Below are 27,772 nucleotides of genomic sequence, written 5' to 3'. Positions count from 1 at the left end.
CAGTGTTGTTTAAAATAAGGAAACTGCTTTAAGCTGCATAAAATATACAGTCAATATGGTCAGTTGAATATAATACCATAAATATATGTGGCATCTCAAATCTTTCAAACCAGCCAAGGGGACACCGATGAACAGAATGTGATAAATATTTTGCTAACACCCTTTGGATTGAATTCAATTTTGAACCACACACACACACACACACACGAGGGAACCCCAGACAGAATATAAATTTGGATGTCAGTGAATGCAGCTGTGCTGTTCCTGGGCAGACAGTAATGTGAGTGCCTGCACTGCAGCTCTGGTGTGCTGAGCCGGAATTGTTCCATGTAGAGGTAGCAGTCTGAGTTCGGTACCTACCCTATAACCGTTTCATTTCTTGTATTCTTATTCTGTTGTGTACCATTACCACTTGGTTAATGAAATGAATGGATGGCCACCTATACGGAAGTTTAAATTTTTTTTTCCATGGACAAGTCAGTGCAGCAAATGCTTTGTGAATGTCAGCTGACTCTTGGTGTGTTTAATTTGCTGTCTCAGAATAACGGGAGTAACCAAAACAGGGATTTCTACCCAGAGTCACAAGGTTCGGGCTTTTCCATCCAAGGAACCTAAAATGTTTTAACCCTTTAACTACCAGCAGCAAGGCAGAGGTCACCGCTTCTCTGAATGCAAATGGTAGACATCCATTCCTGCTTGTTATATCAGTTACCAACTAAAAGATGTTACAAATGCATCAGTCATTTCAATACAAATGATAAAATATATTGATTTACTTCATCAGATAATATTTATTAAGATTCGTTCAAAATTTCCTCGCACTGACTGATGTGGCTGTTGATTACATTAGGCAGTCAAATAGAGCCTGGTTGCTGGTCATGTTCAGCAGGTGGACTTCCATTGGAGGTTAATTACAAAAAAAGACTTTCCAGTCAAACTATCATGGTCATCTACGACATGTGATTTCTCATAAGAGGGATCGTAAATGATAGGTTCTACTATGATGGTGATTTCTTTTCATAAAACAGTTTTATTGTAACATATTTAAAGTTTGTGCTTTCTTACAGGATAATCGGTTCTGCACCTTTTGCAGTTGTGTCCTACCTTCTTCTGTGGTACGTTCCACCACTTAAAACAGGGAAGTTCCTTTGGTATTTGTTCTTCTACTGTCTGTTCCAGACTCTGCTCACTGTAAGTACTTGGAACAGGGATATAACACTAATTGGATGATTAAAGTGTGGTGCAACAGTTAGATTGTAGCTAGTCTGCTTGATGTTCAAAAATGTAGGATCATCCAAAGTGATTCAAAATACACCAAGAGAGAAGGTTGAACTGTATCTAGCCGTATGTTTGGAATATAGCTTGAGCATATATTATTAATTAATTTGCTGATGAGACCTATATTTAGGGCTAGATGAACAGATTGAGAATATCGATCATACTCAAAGAAATCTGGACAAATTAAATGGGTCAGCTAATGAATGATTGTTGGATTTTAACATTGAAAAATGTAAAGTAATGCACAATGTAACAGAAAATACAAAGAATGGGCAGTTAAACAATTAGTGACTTCAACTATTCTGCTTGTGACTGTAAAAGTTGTATTACCCATGAACTCCTTTTGCTACACCACATTCATCTGCCTTCAGGTGGTGACAGATAGTCTCCTGTGGGAGGCTGCAGGTTTATTCATTTTGTTAAAAATGTATAGAAAGAATTGGACCTACAACAAGAAGTTCATGCCATGGTGGGCTTTCCCAAAGTGCACGGCAAAAATAAAAACTTCCATTAGCTTAAACATGCGGAAAATATATTGTGGCTGGAATATACTTCTCCAAGTTACCGTGAAATATCCAGAGCTGGCAAAGGACTCTTTCATTCTTAGCCAGTCTTGTGTGCCTTGTTTGAACAGGATCCATGTTTGATACAGCCTGGAGAATTGCCATTTGTGAGACAATTAAGAATGGAACAATAAAGACTATTTAGACCATCAAATCATGTACAATTTAGCCAGTCATGGTCTCATAGAAGGCTATTTTACGAGGTTGCATTGCTGGCATTGAGTGTCACCCACCAGGAGTGCATAACTGCATTTGGGCATATACCCTCTTAATTTTCCATCCATAAAATGTGGAAAATCATGGGAGGTGCATGCCTGAATTCCCAATCTGCACTCAATGAAGGTGAGGCACTGCACCAGGAGCATGAGCTCATAAATCACCCTTTTTACTAATTTATTTAATCTGTTTTGAGAGGAAGTTCTGCATAATATGCCTTGATCCCCAAAGGTAGTCAAGTATCCTGGGTGACAATATTCCAAAATCATAGAAACAATTATATTCAATGGAGTATTTGATGATCTCAACTTGCACTTATCCCACAACTTCCAATCTTTCACCCATCTGCCTAACCTGCCCAGATCTTTTTGAATATGTCCCATATATTGGATCATATTGCTCGGTATCATCAGCATATCTTACAATGTTACAGAATGTACTCTCTTCCAAATAGATATGAACGCTATGAAAAAGAGGAACAGATCTCTGCAGAACTACACTAGTCGCTGTCCTCCAGGCCCAGCTATGTCCATTAATCATCACCTGCTGCTTTCAATTGTTAAGCCAGTTTTCAACACAGTTAGCTAATTTATCATTAATTCCACATGTTGAAATTTTTCAAATATCTGCTGAAAATTCAAGTGAGTTATTTTCACTGGATAGTTGTCATCTACTAGCTTAGAGTCCAAGAATATGGCTTAGATCGTTACACCAATTATAAATGCCAGCGGAGCATCAATACAAGTCACACGAGTGTACTGTTACTGAACAAACACTTGAATTGCAAAAAACAATGATTTAGCCTTCATCAGTCTGGTTATGCACTGTCGTGTGATGCACACAGTTTGCAAACTATTCTTATGTTGTGTATATTTTACCATTCAAGAGGGCATTCAGTTTGACATTTTGGAGGAGCAGATCTGTGGCTTGTTGGTGATCTGTGGGGAGAAGCCCCAAATATCCCACATCAGAAGTTAATGCTGCACTATCTTCAAAAAAAGGTTTATGGTGCTATATTAGAAAAGCGTTTCAGTTGAAGGACTCTCACTTGGCTTTGTGTGTTAATTCAATTCACATTTGTATAATTAAGTCAAAAGCAAAATACTGCAGATGTTGGAAATTTGAAATAAAACCAGAAAATACTGGAAATCAGCAGATCAGGCAGCATCTGTGAAGAGAGAAACAGAGTTAATGTTTCAGGTCGATGACCTTTCGTCACGACTGGAAGAAGTTAGAAATTTAACAGCTTATAAGCAAGCACAGAGGCAGGGAAAGAAGAGATTGGGGAGGAGGGGAGGAAAGAATAAAAGGGAAGGTCTGTGATAGGGTGGAGGGCAGGACTCATCAAATGACAAAAGCGATGATGATGCAAGGCGAAAGGGAGTGGTAGTGGGACAAGTAAAGAAACAAAAGATGGATCTAGAGGAGCTGTAAATGGCAAAAGCAGAACCATTACCAGTATCTGCTGTCTGTAAAAATGGGAGCAGTGATTATGATCTGAAGTTGTTGAAATCAGTGTTGAGTCCAGAAGTTAATAAAGTGCCTAATCAAAAGATGAGGTGCTGTTCCTCGAGCTTCAGTTGAGCTTCATTGGGGAGATCAAATGCAAATTGGGTGATCACTTTGCTGAACACCTCTGTTTAGTTTGCAAGCGTGAACCTGAGCTTTCGGATGCTTGCCATTTTAATTCCCCATCCTACTCACACTCTGATCTCTCTGTCTTCGGCCTCCTACACTGTTCCAATGAAACTCAATGGAAGTTTGAGGAAGCACTTTACAACCTTGTAAAGGGCAAAGAGGGGGAGGAGTTCCTGAAATGTGTACAAGAGAACGTTCTTGATCAGTATGTTTCCAGCCCGACGAGGAAGGAAGCAGTGCTAGATCTAGTTCTGGGGAATGAAAGAAGGCAAGCGGAGCATGTTTCAGTGGGGGAGCATTTAGGAAACGGTGATCATAATGTATGATTAGGTTTAGAGTAGTCATGGAAAAGGACGAGGAAAAATCAAATGCAAAAATACTCCTGGAGGATGGTTAATTTCAGTGAGTTGAAAAGTGATCTGGCCCAGGTGGATTGGAATCAAAGATTGGCAGGTAAAACAGTAATTGAACAATGGGAGTCAAAGAGGAGATAGTTCAGGTACAGACTAGACACATTACCATGAGAGGGAAAGGAAGGGCATCCAAAGCTAGAGCTCCCTGGATGACTAAAGTTATAGAGATTAAAATGAAACAGAAAAAGGAGGCTTATGATAAATGTTAGGTTCATAATTCAGTGGAGAATCAAGCTGAATACAGAAAGTACAGGGGAGAACTGAAAAAGGAAATAAGAGTGGCAAAGAGAGTGTATGAAAATAGATTAGCAGGTAACATAAAAAGGGAACCCAAAAGTCTTTTATAAACATATTAATAGTAAAAGGGTAGTCAAAAGAAGGGTGGGGCCGAATAGCGACCAAAAAGGAGATCTTGTGGAGGCAGAGGGCATTGCTGAGGTAGTAAATGAGTACTTTGCATCTGTCTTCACTAGAGAAGAGGATGCTGTCAACATCACAGTAAAGGAGGAGGTAGTAGAGAAATTGGATAGGATAAAAATAGATAGAGGAGGTACTTAAAGTGTTGGGAGCATTCAAAGTAGAAACATCACCCGGTCCAGATATGGGGTGCATCCTACGTTGCTGAGAGAAGGGTTGAAATTGTGGAAGCTCCTTAGATATGGGGGCGGTGCCAGAGGACTGGGGGATTGCAAATGTTACACCCCTGTTCAAAAAAGGGGAGAGGGATAAAGCCAGCAACTCAGGCCAATCAGCCTAACATCGTTGGTGGGGAAACTTTTAGAGACATTAATCTGGGACAAATTTAATTGGCATTTGGAAAAATATAGGTTAATAATTGAAAGCCAGCATGGATTTGTTAAAGGCAAATCATGTTTGACTAACTGGATTGAGTTCTTTGATGAAGTAACAGAGAAGGTTGATGAGGGTAGTGTGGTTGATGTGTATATGGACTTGCAAAAGACGTTTGATAAAATACCACATAATAGACTTATTAGCAAAATTAAAGCCCATGTGATTAAAGGAGCAATGACTGCGTGGATACAACATTGGCTAAGGAACAGAAAGCAGAGAGTAGTGGTGAACGGTTGTTTTTCAGACTGGAGGAAAGTGTGCAGTGGTGCCCCCCAGGGGTCGGTGTTGGGACCACTGCTCTTTTTAATATATATTAATGACCTGGACTTGGGTATACAGGGCATTATTTCAAAGCTTGCAGATGACAAAAAACTTGGAAATGTAGTAAACAGTGAGGATGATAGTAACAGACTTCAGGAGGACATAGACTGGTGAAACGGGCAGACACATGGCAGATGAAATTTAAAGCAGAGAAGTATGAAGTGATTCATTTTGGCAGGAAGAATGAGGAGAAGCAATATAAATTAAATGGTACAATTTTAAAGGGGGTGCAGGAAAAGAGAGACCTGGGGGTGCAAATACACAAATCTTTGAAGGTGGCAGGACAATTTGAGAAGGCTGTTAAAAAGGCATACGATTTATAAGTAGAGGCATAAAGTGCAAAAGCAAGGAAGATATGCTAAACCTTTATAAAATACTGGTTAGGCCCCAGCTGGAGTATTGTGGCCAATTCTGGGCACCGCACTTTAGGAAGGATGTCAAGGCCTTGGAGAGGGCACAGAGGAGATTTACTAGAATGGTACCAGGGATGAAAGACTTCAGTTACATGGAGAGATTAGAGAATCTGGGGGTTTTCTCCTTAGAGTAGAGAAGGTTAAGGGGAGATTTGATAGAGGCATTCAAAATCATGAAGGAGAAACTGTTTCCAGTGGCAGAAGGGTTAGTAACCAGAGGACACAGATTTAAGGCAATTGGCAAAAGAACCAGAGGCAACATGAGGAAACATTTTTTTACACAGCATGTTGTTATTATCTGGAATGCACTGCCTGAAAGGGTGCTGGAAGCAGATTCAATAATGACTTTTAAAAGGATAAATACTTGAACTGGAAAAAAAATTGCAGGGCTATGGGAAAAGAGCAAGGTTGAATTAACCTTGTTTATTCCTCCCCATCTCCCCCCCCCCCCACTCCCCGCCTTTCTTTCCCTGGCTCTGTACTTGCTTATAAAGTATTAAATCTATAACTTCTTCCAGTTCTGATGAAAGGCCATTGACCTGAAACTCTGTTTCTCTTTCCACAGATGCTGCCTGACGTGCTGAGTATTACCAGCATTTTCTGTTTTTATTTTATATTATATAATTAAGTGTCTTGCATCTTGCATCCATAGGACATCATACTTTAACAGAGCTACACACCCAGCGTGTCATACTTTAAAAATCATGTCACACTTTCGTGGTTGGCTCAAATGAAATGCTTACTGTTAAGTTAATCATGCTAATTTATGCAAATGCCACACAATAAATATAAACTAATCAAAAACTACTACCTATACTGGAAGGAAAAATCCCTTATTGTATTAAACAGTTAAACACCACTTCTCTCAAGATGCAGTTGTTTTAATCTTAAACTCTGCAGCCTGCTTTCATGTCCCCCACTGTGCTGCATTCCCAGGTCCCCCACTCCCCTCCTGTGCTCCATTCTCAGGTCCCCCACTCCCCTCCTGTGCTCCATTCCATGTTCCCTCCTCCCACCATGCTCTGCACTCCAGTACGTTCGGCTCTGAAACCTCAGGCTGTGCTTCATTCTCCAACCTCACTCTACTCCACTCCCTCCCTTCAGCTCAGATGGGACCACAATAAATATCACAGTTATATTCCAGACCGTGAGCAACCCATGAACAATGCATGGGGGAATCAGTTAGTTTTATTAAATACTGTGGTCCAAATGTCACCTCACATACTATACACTGCTGATAGCTTATTTGTGAAATAACGTATCTGTAGTTACCTGCAACATTTGCTTTTGGTTTAAATGTAATATTTGTTTCAAACCATATGTTGTGAATGAATCTTTCATTAAATACATATGTTAACAGTAAGTGAAAACACTATGCAAAATGATTTGAAAATATTTGGAAAAGTGATTATGAATATATGCACTATTTCTGTTATTCCCATTGTGAAGCCTTTGTACCATTGCTCACCAAGTGCCACATTGTTTTTATTTGTGACTCTTGTGAATCCCCATGATGTAGAATCAGTAGAGGATGGAGTCAAATCTGCAACTTGATGTAGAAGTTGGGTTGTGAGGGTAGTGGAGGGATCAGTAGCTCTCCTTGATTCCAATGTATCAGGACAAGAAATGTCTTAAACCATCTCTCTAGAAGGCTCTAGCAGTGCTTGCAGTGAAATGTTGCTTAGGCTAACCACCACCACAGACAAAGAAAGACCTCGGGCCTACTGTATTGGCTATAATTTCCCAAGCTTTGCTGTTGTGCTTTGCAGATGCTAAAGTTGCCTATCTATCTGATTGAAAGAAGTCTAAATGGCTTCAAACAAACTTTGCCTTGTCACTGATTGCAATTGCTCTACATGACCTTCTAGCAGTACTCGCAGAACTGCTCAGAGACCTGATACCAGGTTAGGGATATAGCTGCCAAAAAAGTTTGAAATACTGATCCCATGTTGCTGAATCCATGTGCCTCAGAGGATTGTAATCTGGCTACTAAATTGTTTGATAATACATTGATATTGGACTGTATTATATCCAACTGGAGTCCCATCCACCATAAATCTCAGTGATGAAGCCTTCAATATTCTCCAACCTGTGATTCATTTTCCAATAGAACTCTGCATATCCTGCACCAAATGCAACCTTTACATTATGCCACTGACCTCCATACCCACTAGCTGAGACCTGCAACACCCACAAATTCAAATAGGTTTCTCCAATTCATAATCTTTCACTGGTAGGGCTACATTCTGTGTATCAGGTAAATGTTCATGTGGTTGTTATGTTGCTGTCCAATGTGATAGTATAGCTGCTGCATCACCTGCACTGGTACATGTACTAGCCATTCTCTATCCTACCCCCTCATCTTGTCATAAAAGGTGCTTGATGAGGAGAGCTATTGACTATTCCACAACTTCCAAAGGCAATACTATTCTGATGGCATTCATTCAGGTAAAATGGACAGTGTGTCAGCTTTTCCTGTAGCAAATTAATTTATGTTACAGTCTAGCTGAAAATTATCAACATTTTTTACATATATTGGAAATGTTGGGCATTCAAAGCGGCATAATACTGATGTACAATAAAACTTTAGCCATGATGAGGGAGAAAGTTTGTTATAATGAAAGGTTTGTAATAACGAGGTTCCACCACTCATTTTTTAAAATTGTAACCTGTTTGGATATATGCTACTCTTAAAAAATAAACATAGGTTTGTAGGGTAGGACTTCCAATTGGTAAAGTTCACATACAAACACTTAAGCTCGTACTATATTCCTATGTGCTCAATTTTCTCACAGGCGTTAACCTGAATGGATTAACACTTGCATAAGAATAGCACACCCTGGAATGTAATATACATACATAAAGCATTCATACTCAAATTTCACTGTTCAGAATTTTACCTTCATATTTTTAAATAGGATTGTATCTTTTCACTTTTACTGATCATAAATGTCTCTCAAAATCACAAGGCTATTATGGATGAGGAGGGCCATTGTACCCAACTTAATTCATCCACCCAGAAAGACCTACAGTTCACTGCCCCACCACCCCCACCCCCACCCCCACACCGCCATTGCAATATCCAATTGTTTCTTAAATAATTCTAGAGTTTTGCCCTCCTCTATTCGACCTGGAAGTCCAGTCTATGTGTTGATTAGTCTTTGTGTCAAGAAAAATTTCTGGCATCAGTTCTAAATTTGTCTTTCACTAGTTTCAACTTGTGCTGCCTTGTTCTACTTTTGCAATTTAGTTTGAAGTGATATTCTGGATTTTTCCTTTCCACACTGTTTACTATTTATAAGATCATATCTCAATCACCTCATTAAAGGTTGAAAATCCCAAGGTTCTCCAATATTTCCTCATACTCAGTCATCATTCGGGATCAGCTAGAGGGTCTTCTCTGAAAACGCTCTTTCACTTGAATGTATCGCTATGTCTTAGTAGCCAGAACTGGGCACAGTATTCAGGTGTGGTCTGACCAGGGTTGTATACAGTTCAATTAAGACTTCCTCTGACATATTGTACTGTACTGTACTGTTTTGGCTATATAGTTCAGCATTCCATTTGCTATGTTGCTGGCTTCTCTGCACTGTCTGGCATTTTGAGCGTCAAGTTTACTAAGACTTCAGGATCTCTTTCAACTTCATTTATGGCGTATGTATGTTGCCCTTTTTTCTTCCTTTGTACAGTACTTCATACATGTCCATATTAAATTTCAGCAGCCATTGTTCTGCCTTCTTACCTAATTTGTCCAGCTCACTTTGCATTTCCTGAGCTGCCTCCTTAGAATCAACTGCCCTCCTTATTTGGCTAATTTGACTAATTTACATTGAATTTCTGAATCCAAGTCATTGATATAAGTTAGAGACAGTATTGGCCCAATACTGAACACTAGGCCACCTCACTCAGTACTTCCCCAACCCAAACATAATCCCTCAAATATGTACTCACTGTTTTCTACCCTTCAGCTAATTTCTTATCCATTCCCAAAGAATATCCTGAATTCCCACTGCTTTGAGTTTAACTTTCATGTTCAGCATTATACCTTTAAAGGTGTTCCATTTGTCCTCTACTGATGAGTTGTTGAACAACCTATCCCAGTCAATTTGGTTAAGTTGTTCCCTCATTTCCTTGAAATTAGACCTTTTAAAATTATATACTTCATTCCTGGTTCTTGGAATATCTGAGTTCCAAATTATGTCAAACTTCATAATTCTGTGGTTGCTATCCCCCAAAAGTACCATGACTTCCATTTCCTGTACCTTGTTTGAGTCACTTACCATTACCAAGTCAAGATGTGCACTGACTTTCCTGGCTTCATTAATGTAGTAGGTCATAAATCGGTCGTGCATTACTTTATCAACGCAGACTCTGAACCGCTTTAGTTTTCTCAATTTACATTTGGTTAATTGATGTTGCCCATGAAAATAACTTCCCAGTTCTCACATATCCTTCCTATCTCTTCATGGAGCAAACTGTCTTCCTTCTTATGTGCCTTGGTGACCTGTAGCACACCTTTAGTGTTAGCTTTGTTTTGTTTTGTTCACATTGAAGTTGTCTAACCAGAATAGTTCAATGTGTAACTTTCCATCTCCCACAGAGTCAACTTCATTCACCTCCCATGTGTCCTTGACATGTGGAACTAAACCCCTTTATTTTCTGTCCACTGTACCTTTTTTAAACACCTTATACTCCTGAATGTTATATTTGTTACCAAGCTTTGGGGGTCAGCCAGGTCACTGAAAATCCTACTACACCGTAGTTTCCTACTGCCACAATGGCCTTCAGTTCTAACATCTTATTCCTAATACTCCTAGTGTTCATGTGTATACGTCTTGTGGTAGATTTGCCTCCTTTCCTGGCCCCCAGTATCTGACTTTTCTTGATATCTGGTTCCTCTATGTCTCTCTGAGTTACTGTGTTCACACCCTCCTATTTATTACTTTTCACTCTACAATCAATCTTGCTGGATTCCGATTTTCTCCCCATCATCCTCCCCACTATCATGACTCTGTTCTTCCTGATTTTTTAGGTGCAGTCATCTCTCCTGTACTAGTCCTTTTTATCCAGAAAATAGTCTCAGTTACTTGCGAAAGTAGTATTATTATTTTCATACCGGATTCCCACTTATTTAAATCCTCAATTTTCTTGGTGAACTCTCCTTCATGGGGGGGGAGGGGGTAATTTTAACTTTTATCGCCAAGCGGAAAATGGGCGATAGCAGCTCAGCTGCCTGTCTTATAGCCTGCCCAATTTTCTATTGACTTCAGTGGGGAAAAAAATTGGGCGGGGTGTAATACTAAATAAGAGAACACTATTTTGCAGCCATTATCTTTGCTTAACATTTCCCTTCCTAATATATATAACATTTAGCAAAAGTACAACATCCAAAAGCAACTGCAACCTATATTGCAGATCAGTACTTGGGGATAATTCCAATTGCAGGGTCTTATCCTGGCATATTCTACTGATGAAGAATAAGTATATCCTGTTCCCTTCTGAAGATGCTATGAATGGGCAAAATGTCCAATTACACAAGTAAAAATGTACAACTGGTCAGAATGATTAAAGACAGAACTGGTCAGGATGATCTTATGTGTGAAAGTCTATTCAATCTTCTGTGGAAGCATTTAAATAATGCTCATTTGAATCCAAGTAAACATTTGGAGATCAAAACTACCCATTGATTTATTTACAAAATTGATCTGAGACATCTTTGTCTATTTTAGTGGCATTTCTGTTGTGAATCACTCTGGATTAAACATTTACTGGGATATTCCAGAAGAGCCCTGTTATACCTGATCAGTTGTATCTCTTTTTCCAGTGTTTCCACGTGCCATACTCGGCTCTCACTATGTTTTTGAGCAGTGACCAGAAGGAGAGAGACTCTGCAACTGCCTACCGTAAGTTTAATTTCCTCTGACAGAATTTCCAGTAAAATCAGTGACATACGTTTTACAAACATTTGCTTGGCACCGAGCCCATCTGAGGCCATCTGCTGGTAATGGTAAATAGAGACGTTCAGTCAATCAGTAGATGCTTAACAAACTAAACTGCAATATGGTTTGCACTTCTTTGCTATATTTGTCTAAAACATTAGCATATGCAGTTTTCATTTATGGCCCTATGAGTGATGCCTCAGATATGGCAACCGTATAATTTCAGGCTAATAGATTATCTTTCAAATACTGAAAAATGAATCCTGCAACAAAGATTTAGCAATGTTCTGTTTGACAGACACTGTAAGCTAACACTGGAGGTTTTGCATAGTATTTACCAGAAGACAAGCCTATTATATTCCATTGGGATCTCATTGTATTACAATCACACTGGTCCCAACATCTTGTCCTTGGGGTCCTTTGATTCTGATTTAGAGTACTGTTTCAAAGGAGAAAATTGCACAAGAAAAATTAACTGATTAAAAAGAGAAATCATTATAATCAAAAAATGAACTAGAAACATTTGAGAGTTACAGCATTACAGCAGCTCCTGTCTAAATCTCCTTGCTGCAGGGAACCTGGTTACTGGTGGAACTCTGGGCTTTTGGCGATGGATGACGTGGCATGGTGGGGACCAAAGAAAACCTAACTTAGTAAAAAGAATTGAGGGTCAAAACATTTTACCTCGTAAATTATTTTTCTGGTCTTTCATAAGGGTTTTACATAAAAAAGTTGGCAGAATATATATCAACAATACATCTTGAGCAGCTACATTACTCCAGTCCTTTTCATTAGAACAACAAGCTGGGCAGGGCTGTATATTTCTTAAGAATTCCTGTTACAGGACTCACACAACATCCCCTCACTAATATACTGAATGCTGAGAACGATTACAATTGGTACCTAAATTATTCACCACAAAAAACCTGTTATCACTATAATACTTCAATTAAATAATTAACTTTTGGAAATTTGATTCAGATTCTGATCCAATTTCATTGTAATACATGTCGTTGTATGTTAACAGACACTGTTCCTTTAAGGTTGTGACTTCAGATAAATGCACTAAAATCATAGAAAAAGAATCATAATGGTTTTCAAGATTAATTCTGATCTGTAGTTTAGACTTGAAGTCTGCAGTTGCATTTGTGCACCAAAGTCAGTAATAAGGCTACATTTTTTTATTGCAAAAAAATTTCAGTTATGAAAGAAAGTTAAGAAAGCTGGGCTTGTTTTCCTTGTAAAAGAGAAGACTTTGAGATGACTTATTTGATGTTTTCAAGGAAAAGAATGAACAAAGTTGATCCAGGCAACTTGTCCATTATAGTGAAGGGTTGAAATATCAGGGGACACAAGTTAAAAGGGGCAAGAAGGGAATTTTGACAGAACATTTTCCACTCAAAGGGTAATAGAGTTGTGTAATAAGTCACCAGAGAAGGACATTGAAGCAAGCATTATAAATGGGTTCAAGAGACATTTTTGGAGAGACAAGGGATTAAAGGATGTGGTGAGAAGGCCAGTATGTGATCTTTGCAAAAGGGACAGGCTTGTTGCAGCTTTTGGGAACTGAGCACATGGGTAAGCATGGTTGCAAAGTTTTGTCCCATCAATCCCTGGCACAGTCTGTTGGACCACTATTAATACAACAGTTTCCCATTGCATCTATGAATTTTTAGTTTTAGGTTTTCAAGTGCGCTGATTTCTGAGAGTATGATGTCATCGTTCATACAAAATAAAGTTGGAACAGCTTCATTACTATTTTTTTCATATTTCCATTTAAAGCCAAAACAGAAATAAAATGATTTAGATTATTTTTGCATGTTATAAGTTTTGATTTTAGATATTCACCAGAAGCAAGAGCAAGGAAAAATGAAGCTTTACTCTGCATCTAGCCTTGCTACCATAAACCTTTTACGCTGAAAAGCGTTCCATTTCCCAGCACTAACATCCCTCACCTTCATAAAGCACAAAATTTACAAACAAAAGTGATAAAAAGCCATATGTTACTGCATTTCTTTGTTGGGGAAAGTAAAGTGTGAACTCTGTAGTTGCCAGTACAAACACAAAACCATTGGAGAAAAGATTGATTAAAAATGGACTTATTTTATCACACTGTTGGCATTTTCATATATAACCAAGCAGTATTGTATTTCATTAGATGTGATGATGAAATGGAACCTGGCATCTTTTATTTTTCCTCAACAGGTATGACAATGGAAGTATTTGGAACAATGATTGGAGCTGCTGTCCAGGGGCAGATTGTAGCACAGGGCCATGCCTCCAATCACTGCTTTCCACAGAACACATCAGCAGATTCCAGTATTAATTCCACAGATGTAATCAGTTCACTTAATGGCAACACCAGCACTTGGCAGCCACAAGACCTACTCTCTCATACAGTAAGTACTTTATGCTAGCAATGCCATCCCACTTTGGCAGAATTGATGCTGGTCAGGTGGAGGGGTAATTTGGGACAGAACCTTTTCCGTTGGATTTCTGCCGCTTCCTGACCTCTTTAGGAATTCTGAATGAGGGGGATCCAGTGTTTCTTCTGTCTGTTCCCACTGCTCCCTCCCCCCTCATGACATCACATTTGGAGGTGAGACCGGTGGGATGCCAGACTTTCCTGGAAATTCTGCCAGTTCCACCCAGTGTTCAGCCAAAAGTAAGTACAAGTCCAAGAAGTAGGTGTATTTGCTACACAATGGCTGTAAGTGGGGCCCACAATGTTGCACCCCAATGACGATTGATGTCAGAGAGATCAATCCAGAACAAAGCAGCCCGCTTGATTGGCACCCCATCCACCACCCTAATTTTCACTCCCTTCACCACCGGCGCACCATGGCTGCAGTGTGTACTATCTACAGGATGCACTACAGCAATTCGACAAGGCTTCTTCGACAGCACCTCCCAAACCCGTGACCTCTACCACCTAGAAGGACAAGGGCAGCAGGCACGTGGGAACCACACCGCCTGCACATTCCCCTCCGAGTCACACACCATCCCGACTTGGAAATATATCGCCGTTCCTTCTTCGTCGCTGGGTCAAAATCCTGGAACTCCCTTCCTAACAGCACTGTGGGAGAACCTTCACCACATGGACTGCAACGGTTCAAGAAGGCGGCTCACCACCACCTTCTCAAGGGCAATTAGGGATGGGCAATAAATGCTGGCCTTGCCAGCAACGCCCACATCTCATGAACGAATTTTTTAAAAAATTGCTGTTAGGAAAGTGGCATATCATCATAGAAGCAGCCAGCAACAAAAAGCTTTCTCTTCAGACACATTGGCTTGACTGACCTTAGATTCCCAGATAGAGCGGTAACATGCCTAGGCAGAATTCTGTTGTCCTGTGGGACATGTGTTCCAGTAGCGCCGTAAATGGTGTAAGCTCCTGCCCTAATTATGCAAATTAGCCTATCCCCAAAATATCTGGTCTTTTTGTATCTTACACTGCTGCATCTTCCCATTTGAACCTCTCAGTGAATCATTGTTTTGCATCTCTTCCTGCTATCTTATCTTACTCTCTCTCTGTGGTATAAATCTATTTTACATTTATTTTGAACTCAGAGGGTAAACTTGCAACCCACTTTCAGGCCTCTCACTAACTTGGAATAATGCCTATCATTTTCCCATCTCTGTAGGAAAGTACACAGCCTGTGTTCTGTATCTCCTCACAATGATTTGAATGAGATAGGGAACTCATATAATGGCACACCTATCTCCTATACATGTTTCATTTCTCTCTGGTGCCTTGTAATGCACTGAAAATATATTCTTTTACAATCAAGGTTATTGTAAAGTACTTTCCTATTTAATTCCAACACTAAATTGCGGTAAAGTTGAAGGTGTTTTGCTTATAATTCAGTTTTTCCCTCTCAGTGGCAATATACTCCAATAGTCTAAGGTGACCTTAGTTGCTTTTGTTCTACAGGCAATTCCAATAGGTATGGTAGCATAGTGGTTATGTTACTGGACTAATCCAGAGTTGAGTTCAAATCCTACCATGGCAGCTGGGGAATTTAAATTCAATTAATTAAAAATAAAAATCTGGAATTAAAAAAAATCTAGTATCAGTAATGGTGGCCATGAAACTACTGGATTGTCATAAAAACCCATCTGGTTTGCTAATCTCCTTTAAGGAAGGAAACCTGCTGTCTACTTATCCAGTCTGGCCTATACATGACTCCAGATCCACAGCAATGTGGTTGATTCTTAATGGCCAAGTCACTCAGTTGTTCAAGAAGGTGGCTTACCACCACCTTCTCAAGGGCAATTAGGGATGGGCAATAAATGCTGGCCCTGCCAGTGATGCCCACATCTCATGAATGAATAATAAAAAAAAAATCTGTTAATTACCTTAAAGTTGAGAAGAAGCTGTTATTTTTTTTACTTCGCTAGTTCAAACCAGTTCTGTGATTTTATCAAGGAAGAGTGAAGCTGCCTGGTGCCTAGATTTTGTTTTGGCTTTGATGTGCTGGATTTTACAGGTTACTGCACTTAAAAGCAAGTGGCTTTAGAAGAATTCATGCCAGTTATGAATAGGATAATTCCGACAACCAGAATTGTTGTTTAAAAGGAACAAGTTTTATGCTGAAAATTCCCCTTGATTAAGAAAAATCAAATCATTATATACTTCACTTCTAATAAACTAAAGCTTAAAATCAAGTGCAAATTTCACTGCAGACATTGGTGCGTTTTAAAAAAAACTTCTTTTGGTGTCTTATGTGCTCATCAAGGTGCAGGGAAGTGGAAATCTTTCTCATTTCAGACATCCAGGGGTAAATTTTAACCCTGAAAAACAGGTGGGTTGGGGGCGGGTGGGTACTGAAAATTCTTGGTTTTGGGAGCAGTACCGCATCCCGGCTCCAACCCGCCGACTTCTGGGTTTGACCAGACGTGTCTGGGTCCCACACGCTTCTGAAACCTGGAAGTTGGCGGGACGATATTTAAAGGGCCAACTGAGGCATGTAAAGTACTTAAAGATGTTACATTTTTGTGGTTTGAACTACACAAGCCATTTTAACTGCTGAACGTGTCTCCCGTGACCTCTGAAAGATCTACGAAAATGGAGGCGAGTTGCAGCCGGCACCATTTGGACCTTTAAACCAATGATTGATACTTGTGAAGAAAAGGTGAGTTTTGCAACAGGGCAATCAGTTCTCTAAGACAAACCTTTGGCTGGGCATTCTTTGTATTTAGATTGAGATTTCTTGGTTCATACTCAGAATTCTTGTGTTCACACGTATTTACCAATATTTTGGACCCCCGCAAGCTGACAACATCAGGACGGGGGTTGCAATGGATTTATTCTACAGTACAGCTGAGGATGAGGCACATCACCATCCGTGGCAGGCAAGGTGTGCAGTTCTGGGAGTAGCAGCTTCACAAGACAGAGGTGCACCACAAGGACCTTCAGAAGAGCAGAGAGGGGACCAACAGAGGGGCCGAGGTCATAGGAGGCACTACCCCCTGAAAGGGTCTACAGGCAGAGGCTGAGCTTTTTGGACCTCTCTGAGGAGCAGTGCCTACGAAGGCTCAGATTGAGTTGCCAGGTGGTCACAGACATCTGCACCCTCCTTCATGCAGAGCTGCTCCCGGCTGGACCTGGTAGCCACGCATTACCCGTCGCAGTTAAAGTCACCACTGCTCTCAATTTCTTCACCTCCAGATCCTTCAAGGGCGCCATTGGTGACATCACCAGGATCTCTCAGTCGTCTGCACATAAGTGTATACGACAGGTCACGGATGGCTTGTTTGCCATAGCATCTGACTACGTCAACGTCCCCATCGACGACATCAGCCAGACTGAGAGGGCAGTGGGTTTCCACTCTCTGACTGGCTTCCCATGGGTACAGGGCGCAATTGATTGCACACACGTAGCAATCCGAGGACCTGCACATGAGCCAAGACTGTTCATCAACCAAAAGGGATCAACATTGAAGAAGAGGAGGAGGAGGACGAAGGGCAACCCATCGGCAGAGCAGCAGCATACCTGGCTGCTCGTGATGCCAGGGAGTCACTCATATTTGATAGATTCACATAAGGAGATGTGCAAAGTGACGATAGTCAAGTACTCAGACCACCTGGAATGACCACCACCACCACCACCAACACCACCACTACCACCAGCAACTTCCCCCCGCCCCCCCCCCCCCCCACCTCCACATTTACACAAACAGTCCTACAACCACACATACACCCATGTAAACACATTTAATGGATGGCATCAAGTCTTGCCGTTCATGATGAAGCTCATGCAAGAGTGCTTTCACGAAAGGGACTCAAGAATGGACTAAACGTGGCAGTGGTAGTGACAAGTATGACATTTATTGTGAATGTAACAAAAAACAAAGAGAAATGAAAAGCATGACATTTAGTCAGACACCCTTGTGCATACCCTTGGTGATCACAAAAGCTTCGCCTTCCTCTTCTTACCTCTTCTACGTGGTACATCCCCTGTGGCTTAAGCAGAGGTAGTGGCAGGTTGCTCAGGTCAATGCTGGGACTGCTGAGATGCTCTCAGCCTACGCCCTCTTGATTTTGGAGCCCATGAGGGCCCTGTCAAAGACTGCTCCACCTGCATCTGTGCAGGGGCAGATTCAGCCATTGGGAGAGGAGGCAGCGTTGTAGGTATCGGTTGAGGGGGGGGGGGCAACGGGTGAGATGTGGGAGCGCTTTGAGTGGAGTCCCCAATTCCATGTCCCCTTTCACCATTGACCCTGTCCTGGACCAGGGCCACATCACTCCTACCACTCTGCTGGACAACAGCTTGGTGCAGGTCTGTGACACCTTCTGAGGCTAAAGTATCTGTCTGCCTGTTTAAGGCGGCAGACACGTTGGCATCCAGAGTCCGCACGGCTGTTGTCAGGGCCTGAATGGACTCATTTGCGAGCCGTGCTTGAAGCTCAATGGTGTCTGCCATTCTGTCCATCGCAGACATTCCCGCACTTACCTGCGCCACCATTCCACTGATGTTGGATGTGGACTCCTCCATGCTCTCCACTACCGTGGAGAGTGAGCGTGGCATGTCTTCCTGTACATCGCAAAGATGCACCTGTACCTCGATCATTCTCCTTCTCAAGGATGGCCCCCAGGGTTCAGCATCTGTATCCAGCTGAACAGAGCTTGGAGAGGAGTGCACCCACCGACGTGGACTCTCCACAGCTGCCCCTGCCACCAGTATCTGCTTGTGCACACTTGTGAGTGGTGAATCACCAGGTGACAACCCAGCTAACTGTCTAATAGGACCCACCGAGGTGTGAGTATCTCTGCTGGTGCATGGCTTGCTATGATGTGACGGTGCGCCCTCAGATGCAGAGAGCGCCTCTGAGGAATCACCCTTGTCCAGATTGTCTGCTGCTTCAGCACTCCTTGAAGGCCCTGGAAGAGAACATACAGCAATATTAAGAATCATTGCATAAGTGATGTTGCAATGAGCATCCTGAGGTGTGCAATAGGTCAATCATTGATAACATCAATTCATGTTGTGTGTGAGGAGTGTTAAAGTTCTGTCACCAGATGTTTGCGGGGTGCCAGTCTTGGCATCTCCAACAGCCAGGCATTCTAGCGTTGGGTTGAGCTCCAACGCCTCCTCCTCTGCCTCTGTCAGGGCCACTATTTGTGCTGGCCCCCCTCCAGTCCGACTCCTCGCCCTTGCATTTTGCGTTCTCTTCTCCTACAGGTGGAGAAAGTACAGACATGTGAGTGAATGACGAGGAATTACACAGAATTAAACAGAAAGTGAAGGTAACTTGACATTGAGCCTTAAGTGGGTGTGAGGAGTGATGTGATGGAGTAGGTTTTGCAGGACAGAGTGTGTTGGGGGGGTGGCGGGGGGGCGGAGGTGGTCGTGGGGTGAGTAATGTGCAGCACAGAAAGGAGGTGAATCAGTCACTGTACTCACTTTTCCTGACTTGATTAGGTCACTGCATCCAAGTCCTTGAGATGGTGTTCCTGTTGGTCACCTCCTCTGCCACCTCGAGCCAAGCCTTCTTGGTGGTAGAGGCAGGGTGCTTCCTCCTATCTGCCGGGTACAATGTTTCCCTCCTGCTCCTCACACTGGCTAACAGCAACTCCAGCGAAGAGTCAATGAACTGGGGTGCTGGCCTCGTCCTTTGCTGCTCCATGTTTGTGGATTTCTCCATTTTCTCTCAAAATCCATGTTTGCAATGTCCCTTTAAATAACCCAAGACTCAGAATGTCATTCGGGTGCACAGCACGCCTGCTGCGCAGCTTGAAGATGCGAAACCCAGAAGCCACATTAAGGGCCTTCAATTGAGTTGCTATCGCTCGAGAAAAGGCACAAAGATTTTTTTCCGCTTTCCCACCCACGTATTGACCCCCCCACCCCCGCTGAAATCCTGCCGTTATGTTAAAATTTACCCCCCCCGCCCGTGTCAGCATCAAACACCCTAGGGTCAGGAACAGCACAGTTTGATGCAGGGAAAAACTGCAGCTATTCTGTCTGAACAATGTGCATCAGCCTCACTTGGCAACCCAACTGCACCTAATCCAGTGTAATCTCAGATTCAAGACTTTTGAGCACATCTGCTTGCTGTTCTGCATTTCATCTAGGCTGAGTACAATTGGTTTTATGCAGCATGTGGTAAGGACTTACTTGTATTTAATCACATTTACATATATATAAAGCTTACATTTTCCATTTCCTACACTGTCCACCCTTGTGGTCTTTCTAAGTATGATTGCCAATTAGTGGTGAATTGGGGTAGTTTTATATTGTGGGCTCATGTCCACTAGGAACTGGTTGAGATGGCTGAAACTCATTTATGTGGAATCCTTACAGCCAAAAGACAAAGAAAACTTTCATTCCAGCACTTTGCGTTGAAGTTGAATCCAGGCCCCAGTGGTGAAAGGCTACTGTGTAACTGACTGTGCAGTGATTTTTTAACTATTTAATTCTTCTATCTCCTTCAGGTGCCTCTGACAGTTTCTGGCTCAGGTACCAGGTGCACTGCAATCTATCCAGACACTCACTTCCAAACAATTTATCCCAACTTTTGCTTTCAATTACTTTTAATTTCTGACATACTTGGACATTGTATTTATTCAATTTACAAAAGTGTTGTTTTTTTTTTGCATTGTTGTGCTAGAGGTATAATTTAAGATGATATAATGTTATACAGATTAGTTCAGGAGATTTGTAAATGAAATGTGCTACTGAACTTGAAAAGATTGTTACTTTGCTCTCCGTGGAACCTAATCCAGTGTAATCACAGAATCAACTCTTTTGAGCACGTGTTTGCTGTTCTGCATTTCATCTAGGCTGAGTACAATAGGTGTTATCTAGCATGTGGTAAGGACCTTCTTGTATTTAATCATATTTGCATATATATAAAGCTTACATTTAGGTCATCCCATTACAAATGATCATACACAAGAAGCTCCTCAAAAAGCCTTCAGTTATTTCCCTGGACTACCTGAAGTCAAAGCTATTAGTTTGAATATTTTGTAACTGAAAAAAATAACAAATCAATTTTCAAAGAAATGTTAACAATTCCTCAAATAAAGTGAACAGTGCCTCATAAAACAAGGCTAGTTATATGCATGCCTTTTCTAAGTTTATGACATAACACTACCTTTAATGTAACTCATATTGCTAATAGTTCCCTCTGTGACACAGAATTCTATAATTTGCCTCCTTTATAAGATCTCCTTCCCTTTATAATATGATTCATGGATGTCTGCTAAAGACAAAAGAATAAATTCAGCACTCCCAGTGGGGAGCTGTGCTTGAAGGAAGTGCAGGCTGGAGAATCGGGCTACAATGTTGTAGCCCTATGGCCGACTTGCATTCTCGCTTAATGTGGCGTCCCTGCTGGAAGCACAGAATTTACCCCAATATTCTAATAAGTTTATACAGATATGTATAGAGATAATTGGAACATAAATGGGGTAGATTTTCAACTTGCCACCTGATGTAAAACTGGCATTGCGGCTTTCGTCAGCTGTTATAGAAACCATCCGATTGATTTCAATGGAAATGAAAGTTGGGCAGTTTCTATAATGGGTGGTCCATCTGCAAAGCCAGTTTTATGCCCAGGCAGCAAGTTGAAAATCCACCCCAATGATTCCTTTGAAGATAGGACTGTGGAAAGTCATGCCATGAAAGCAAATGATTAAGGATGTATAATATAGGATGTAAGATTAGATAGATATTACAGAGTTTCAGTTGCCTTATCCTGGATAGGGATGGAGAGAAGCATGGTCGAACCTTTTCTCAGTAGATGCAATGCATTAAGTGTAATCCATGATAAAATGGATTGTAGATGATCTGTGAGGGTACAGGCTGGATAGACTGAATGATTGTCCATTCTTATGTTCTTAGCAGACATGAAACTAAATAAGGGAATGCTGGGTGCAAGGTTTTTGAGGTTGCAGAGCAGAATCCCCTGATGGCTTTGCTGTTAGAGATAAACAGTAGAAATAAAAAAGGAGGTAAATCAGTTTCTATAGCGACTGAGTGTTAAAATAAGTGTTGGGAAGGAGTTAAAAGGCGATCCTATATATAGAGCGTCTGCGTCCTCTAGGGCAATACATGATTATCTCAAAGACTACCACCTCAAGTTAATTTTATGGTTTCATTTGTCTGACCTATCTGCTAATTCTTCAGACCATGAAATGGCTTCACGGACCAGAGGATCAGCAGTAACGTATATGTTGTAATTAGCTCTAAGTACTTAGGTGGGGTCCTGGAAGATGTGAATCGCAGGTTTAAATTTTATGTGTAGAAAAAGGCTAGTAAATATTACATTCCAGAATGGGGTCACATTGGAACATGGACAAGGTACATACTCCAGATATACCAATCAGAAAGATATACATATTTACAAGGATATCAATCTAGTGTAACTTTACTGAACAGAAAAAAGATCATGAAAATTTAGAGTTTATCACTGAAAATCACTTTGGTGAGGATGCATGACAATGAGATAGAGTACAGTCACAAAGTTCCGAAATTTGTTGAATAAAAACTAAAATACAAGGAAGCTCCACACATTCAACAGAAAGCCCAAAGTTTCAATTAATCCTGTATAATTATAGTATATTGAAAGTTTTCATCATTATTTAAAAGTTGCATTCAATTTAACCCCTTTGGTAAACTGGGCATTTAATCCATGGACTTTTTACATCAAAAATATGATTGGATCAGCATAGAATCATAGAATCTTACAGCAGAGAAGAAGGCCATTCGGTCCATTGTGCCTGTGCCAGTAAAACACTTTTATTCTGGTTTGTCCATTTATTTAAAATAACGAGTATTAGACAGATGTTAAAAAATGGAAACAGTTTATGATGTCCATATTTTTGATTTCTTGGATGAATTTTTACAGTTGATTGGTTTTAATTTTATTGTCTCTGCCCTTTTACAGAAAGACTCGTACATGATTGCTGCTGGTGTTGTAGGAGGCGTTTACATTTTTTGTACAATTGTTCTGTTCTTTGGTGTGAAAGAGCGAGATGGTGAGTAACTCCGCCACTAGTGGCAAGGGAGGCCCGTGGAGTACATTCTCATACCAAAAAGTCTTTGAAGCACACAAGTAATTTGGTTGTTTTTAAACTCGGACTCTTTTAAAATATGCAGTAATGCCTCATAAGGGAGTTTTTCTGGCAGGCCTGGCTCTTTAAGCTCTGAAACTGCTGCTGCTGCATCATTACATTGGTCGTGGGGAAAAGCAATGATCAGTGGTTATAGACATTTCCCAATGCAGCATTAGAAATTCACAGAATAGTGTCATATGACAAGTAAGTATGGCAGCATGAGAAACTTGAAAAGGAATACAGGGCTTCAGTGATTTGCATCATTTCCTAAACTATGAATAAGAGTTCTGTTGAAGCAATTTCTTCCCATTTATTTCAGAATAACTGTGATTGGATAGTGGAAATAAACAGTGACTTTGCAATGGATACAAATAGAAAATGCCGGAATTGCACAACCATGTGCTGACAAAGGACCTACATCTGAAATGCTAATTTGTCATTTCTCTTTACAGACGGTGACAGATTTGCTGTGTACTTGCAGCAGTTATTTTTTCTTTTTATTTGACTCTGCAATAGAGTACATGTGGGAATAATATTAACTGAAAAGACTGCGAGTGTAAAATAATGATGATTTGAACACAGCCTCATGATTTTGAAGAACTTATAAACTTACTCTTGTGGTTTATAGTGTTATCAGAACTCTTCGAGTATGTTATAGCTGCAATAACAGTCCATTTAAAATAGAGGGCATAAAATCACAGGGGGGTGGGGGGATGGGGCATGTGGGCAGATGTTGCTGTGTGGTCCTGACAGGCAACACTCTGCACTGGGAGCGTAAATTTATAAAATGATTCCTAAATTACCCCAAGACTGCTCTTTGCTCAATATTTTTCCAGTCCAGTAAGTAAAGTAATATTGCCTGATTATGTTCTGAGAAATGCAGTGAGGCAAATAACCAATGTAAATGTGGCAAAACAATTGAGAAATGGCCACTACAAGATTCAATATGAAAGTAGAAAAGGACTAGGAAGAGTCAAACTTAAGGATGCTTGACTGCAAAAAGGCAAAGTTTTGTGAGATGAGAAGGGATCTGGCCCAAATTAAGTGGGCAAAAAAGGTAGTAAACAGAGCAATGGATCAGTAGTAGGGTATCTTCAAATATGAATTGAATAGAGTACAGAATAGATGATCCTATAAGGTTAAAACGATGTGTATCAAAGGATAAGGCTCAATGGATTAATGGATTGAATTGAAATGTAAATATTTTATTTTGCCTCAGTTGTAGCACTCTGGCCCCTGACTCAGAAGGTTATGGGTTCAAACTCCACTTCAGGTCTTGAGCACTTCAACTAGGCTGATGCTTCAGTACAGAACTGAGGAAGTGTATTATCATAGGTGAATCTTTCAGATAGTGTTAAACTGAGGCTCTCTCTGCCTGTTCATGTGGATGCAAAATGTCCCATGGCACTATTTGAATCCTCCTGGTGTCCTGATCAACATTCTTTCCTCCAGCAACACTACGAAAAAAGATTAGTCATTCATCTCATTGTTTTTTTCTGGGACTTTGCTGTGTGCAAATTGGCTGCTGTGTTTGCCCACAAAACAATAGGGTCTATACATCAAAATTAATTAACCGATAGTAAAGTGCTTTGGAATACTATATAAATGCAAGTTCTTTCATTAAAAGGGAGGCATAAGATAAAACTAAGGATAACAATACCACGAAGAATATAGAAAGTGTAGTGGGGAGGTGAAATGGAGATTAGGAGGGGATTATAAAAAAAGGCTAGTATATAAATACAAAAGGTTTTATTAGCATATTAACAGTAGATGAACAGTTAAGGAGAGGAAAAGGCCTCTCAGAGAAGAAGGAGGAATTTAGTTGTGGGTGATGAAGATGTGGCAGAGATATTAAATAAATATCATACCTGAATATATATAGGACACCATTCAATGGATTGTGATGGATATCCATTTTGTGGTCATTAGGATGGTGGTAATGCACTCACATTTTTGGTGAGTTATATTGCTTACCAAGCCACCTGCGACGAGCTCCTAATACTGTGTTAGGTATTTGAGCGAGGGCTCAAATCTGTGCTTGTCGATTATCTAACGACCAACTAGTGATTATCCCCTTGCTGGGAGGTAGGCAAGATTGCTTGGGATTGAGGTAGCTCCAAGATGACATACTTAGTGATGGAAGTTCAGAACCAAATCAACCCACTGTGGCAGATTTAGTAATCTGTTAACTTTCTGATACCTAAGCCTGGCAGGTCATCAGTAATCCAGGGTGCTGTTAATGATTGACCAGCCTATTTGGCTCACTTATGGAACCTGGATGGGGTAGACCTGTCACTGGGGATTGGGATTCTTTCCCCTTGGCTCCAGATAACTCTGTAGGCCAGAGCCCCAATAGGTAAAGTACTTGGACAAGTAGTGGGAGGCTTACCGATGATATACTCTGGCAAGCTGAACACTTTTAGCTGGTAAAACTTCAGCACTACCCCTTGGGGACCCTAAGCCTCAGCTCTGCCAACCTGCACCAAAGCTGTCCAGATTTAGGTAAATAGTATATGTCCCTACAGGGCGAAGTTGTGCACTCCATATTGGGCAAACAAGTTGGTGTGGATTTCTCAGTAGCTTCGAGATTCTTAAGCACGGTAATGGACTTTCATGCGTGTCAGACACCCAGCTGACCAAAAAAAATGCATACAGCATCACATGACTGTTACAAGGAGAAAACACAGCAGAGCGTCACATTAAATGTATTACACAGTGGAAAGGAAAAATCAGACGGGGTGTATAATGGACTGCTGATAATTTGCCACCCGTTTTGTTCTCCCGCTGAAGTTGAATTTCACCTCCATTTACTCCAGAAGCGAGTTTAGGACTCTGGGCAAAAGTTAATGCCCATTCAGTTCATGGCAAGATGGAAAATTACTACCCTTAACGGACAATTAGCATATGTACTAACTGTAATGCACATAATTTACACCATGGTGTCCCAGTTTTAACTCCAGATGGGACAGATGTTCTTCTCTCTCCCTCTGATCACTTCAGATAACCCCTTGATTATTTAAAGCTGCATATCCAATGGTCCATATTGTAGAACATATGTAACCGGTATCTCCATTTTGAATTGTTGTGACCCTGGTTCCCTCTTGTTATCCCAATGAAAGAGAGAGAAAGTATTGAGAAACATTGTTAAACGCAGAACTTAAAGGAACGAATTCAAATATCATTAGAGAGAGCTACACTGAAAAACTTAAAATAAAAAAGGGCTTGGAATAAAACTGAAATGCGTGAGTGAAGAAAGAATTGAGTGGTACAGGTTACTTTTAAAGAAGGCAAAATTAAATAGGAATGCAATTAAAATTTCAGCAAGAGGGAGGGTTAAAATTAAATAACCTAACCCGCTGGGTGGGAAAGTGACGGGATTAGGTTGGTCGCCATTTTACACCACACCACGGGGTGTAAAACGAGCGGTCGATCCAATCCCATCACTTTCCCGCTGGGTGAGTTAGGTTAAAATTACCCCCAAGGATTTGCATTTATATAGCATTTTTCATGTTTCTCAAAAATGTCTCAAAATACATTTCATAAATGAACTACTTTGAAGACCTAAAGAGACATTAACAGTTGCAAATACAGAGGCACAGAGAGAGGACGTGGAAAAAATATGCATTTGCTTTGTTTTAAAAATGCATATTTCTTTAGTTTAATAACCTCAACTCCATGTAACCTCTATCCTTGAAAGTGATACTGAAAGCCCTCCAACCTAAATTGAAATCTGATCAACTAACTCAATGCTGTCTTTTGATGGGGATTTTTTTATTTATTACTGTTACATGACTTGTTTAATGAAATGTAAAGGGTAAGTAGTTTGATGTTCCATTTTCTTGGTTAGACCCCTACACTGTGAAGTCAGACAAACCAATTCCTTTCCTAAAAGGAATGAAACTTGTGATGAGACACGGCCCCTACGTGAAGCTGACTACAACTTTTCTCTTCACATCCTTGGCCCTTCAGGTAATCCTCCTGAACTTTTAAAGCTGCGTCACACAAGGGACCATATTGCTCCACTACATTGAAAGTGTAAGGAGTGCCTGAATTTTACATCTTAAAAAATGACTTGGGAAAAAAAATCACCTTAGTATCCCTTGAAAATTGTAGACAGAAAGCATTAAAGTCGTTTTTTTTTACCAGTTCTTGTAATTGCACCTGAGCAGTGGTGTCAATATTGCAAAAATGATCTGTAAACATTATTGTGGGATCGTCACATAATTGTCTGAAAAAAATCTAAATATTGCATTTTTGCACAAACATTATATTTTGCTTTCTTCTTTACCCAAGATCCAATTATTGCCACAAATGAATTGTATAGGGATTCTATGTAATTTGGATTTGAAGGAGAATCCTGTGTTACGTATTTTTTTATTTTGGGGCAAAAGATAATGTCTGAAGGATATGCTTAAACATTGTGTATTGATGACAGACTGAGGGTAGGTTGGATAATTGAAGGATAGGAGTGAAGGTTAGTCTGTTAATCATTCAGCCTATACCGAATTTGCCAAGACATTAAAAAAATCAATGTTGCTCGAGTGACTTAGTTAAAAGATAATATTTTAGTTCCTCAT

The 27,772-nt window shown here is 40.6% G+C and overlaps 1 protein-coding gene across 1 annotated transcript in view; it reads left to right on the top strand.

Moving 5' to 3' along the window:
• mfsd2b (MFSD2 lysolipid transporter B, sphingolipid) overlaps positions 1-27,772 on the top strand; it is an 80,699-nt gene that overhangs the window by 40,754 nt on the left and 12,173 nt on the right. Inside the window, exons 4-8 of the mRNA XM_067985267.1 lie at positions 1,068-1,191; positions 11,519-11,597; positions 13,839-14,032; positions 23,027-23,117; positions 27,043-27,164. Coding sequence (XP_067841368.1) covers positions 1,068-1,191; positions 11,519-11,597; positions 13,839-14,032; positions 23,027-23,117; positions 27,043-27,164 — 610 coding nt within the window. The remainder of the gene's footprint in view (positions 1-1,067; positions 1,192-11,518; positions 11,598-13,838; positions 14,033-23,026; positions 23,118-27,042; positions 27,165-27,772) is intronic.

This window comes from Heptranchias perlo, chromosome 5, assembly GCF_035084215.1.
Source record: "Heptranchias perlo isolate sHepPer1 chromosome 5, sHepPer1.hap1, whole genome shotgun sequence".
NCBI lineage: Eukaryota > Metazoa > Chordata > Chondrichthyes > Hexanchiformes > Hexanchidae > Heptranchias > Heptranchias perlo.
This window is presented reverse-complemented; position numbering and strand designations above follow the sequence as displayed.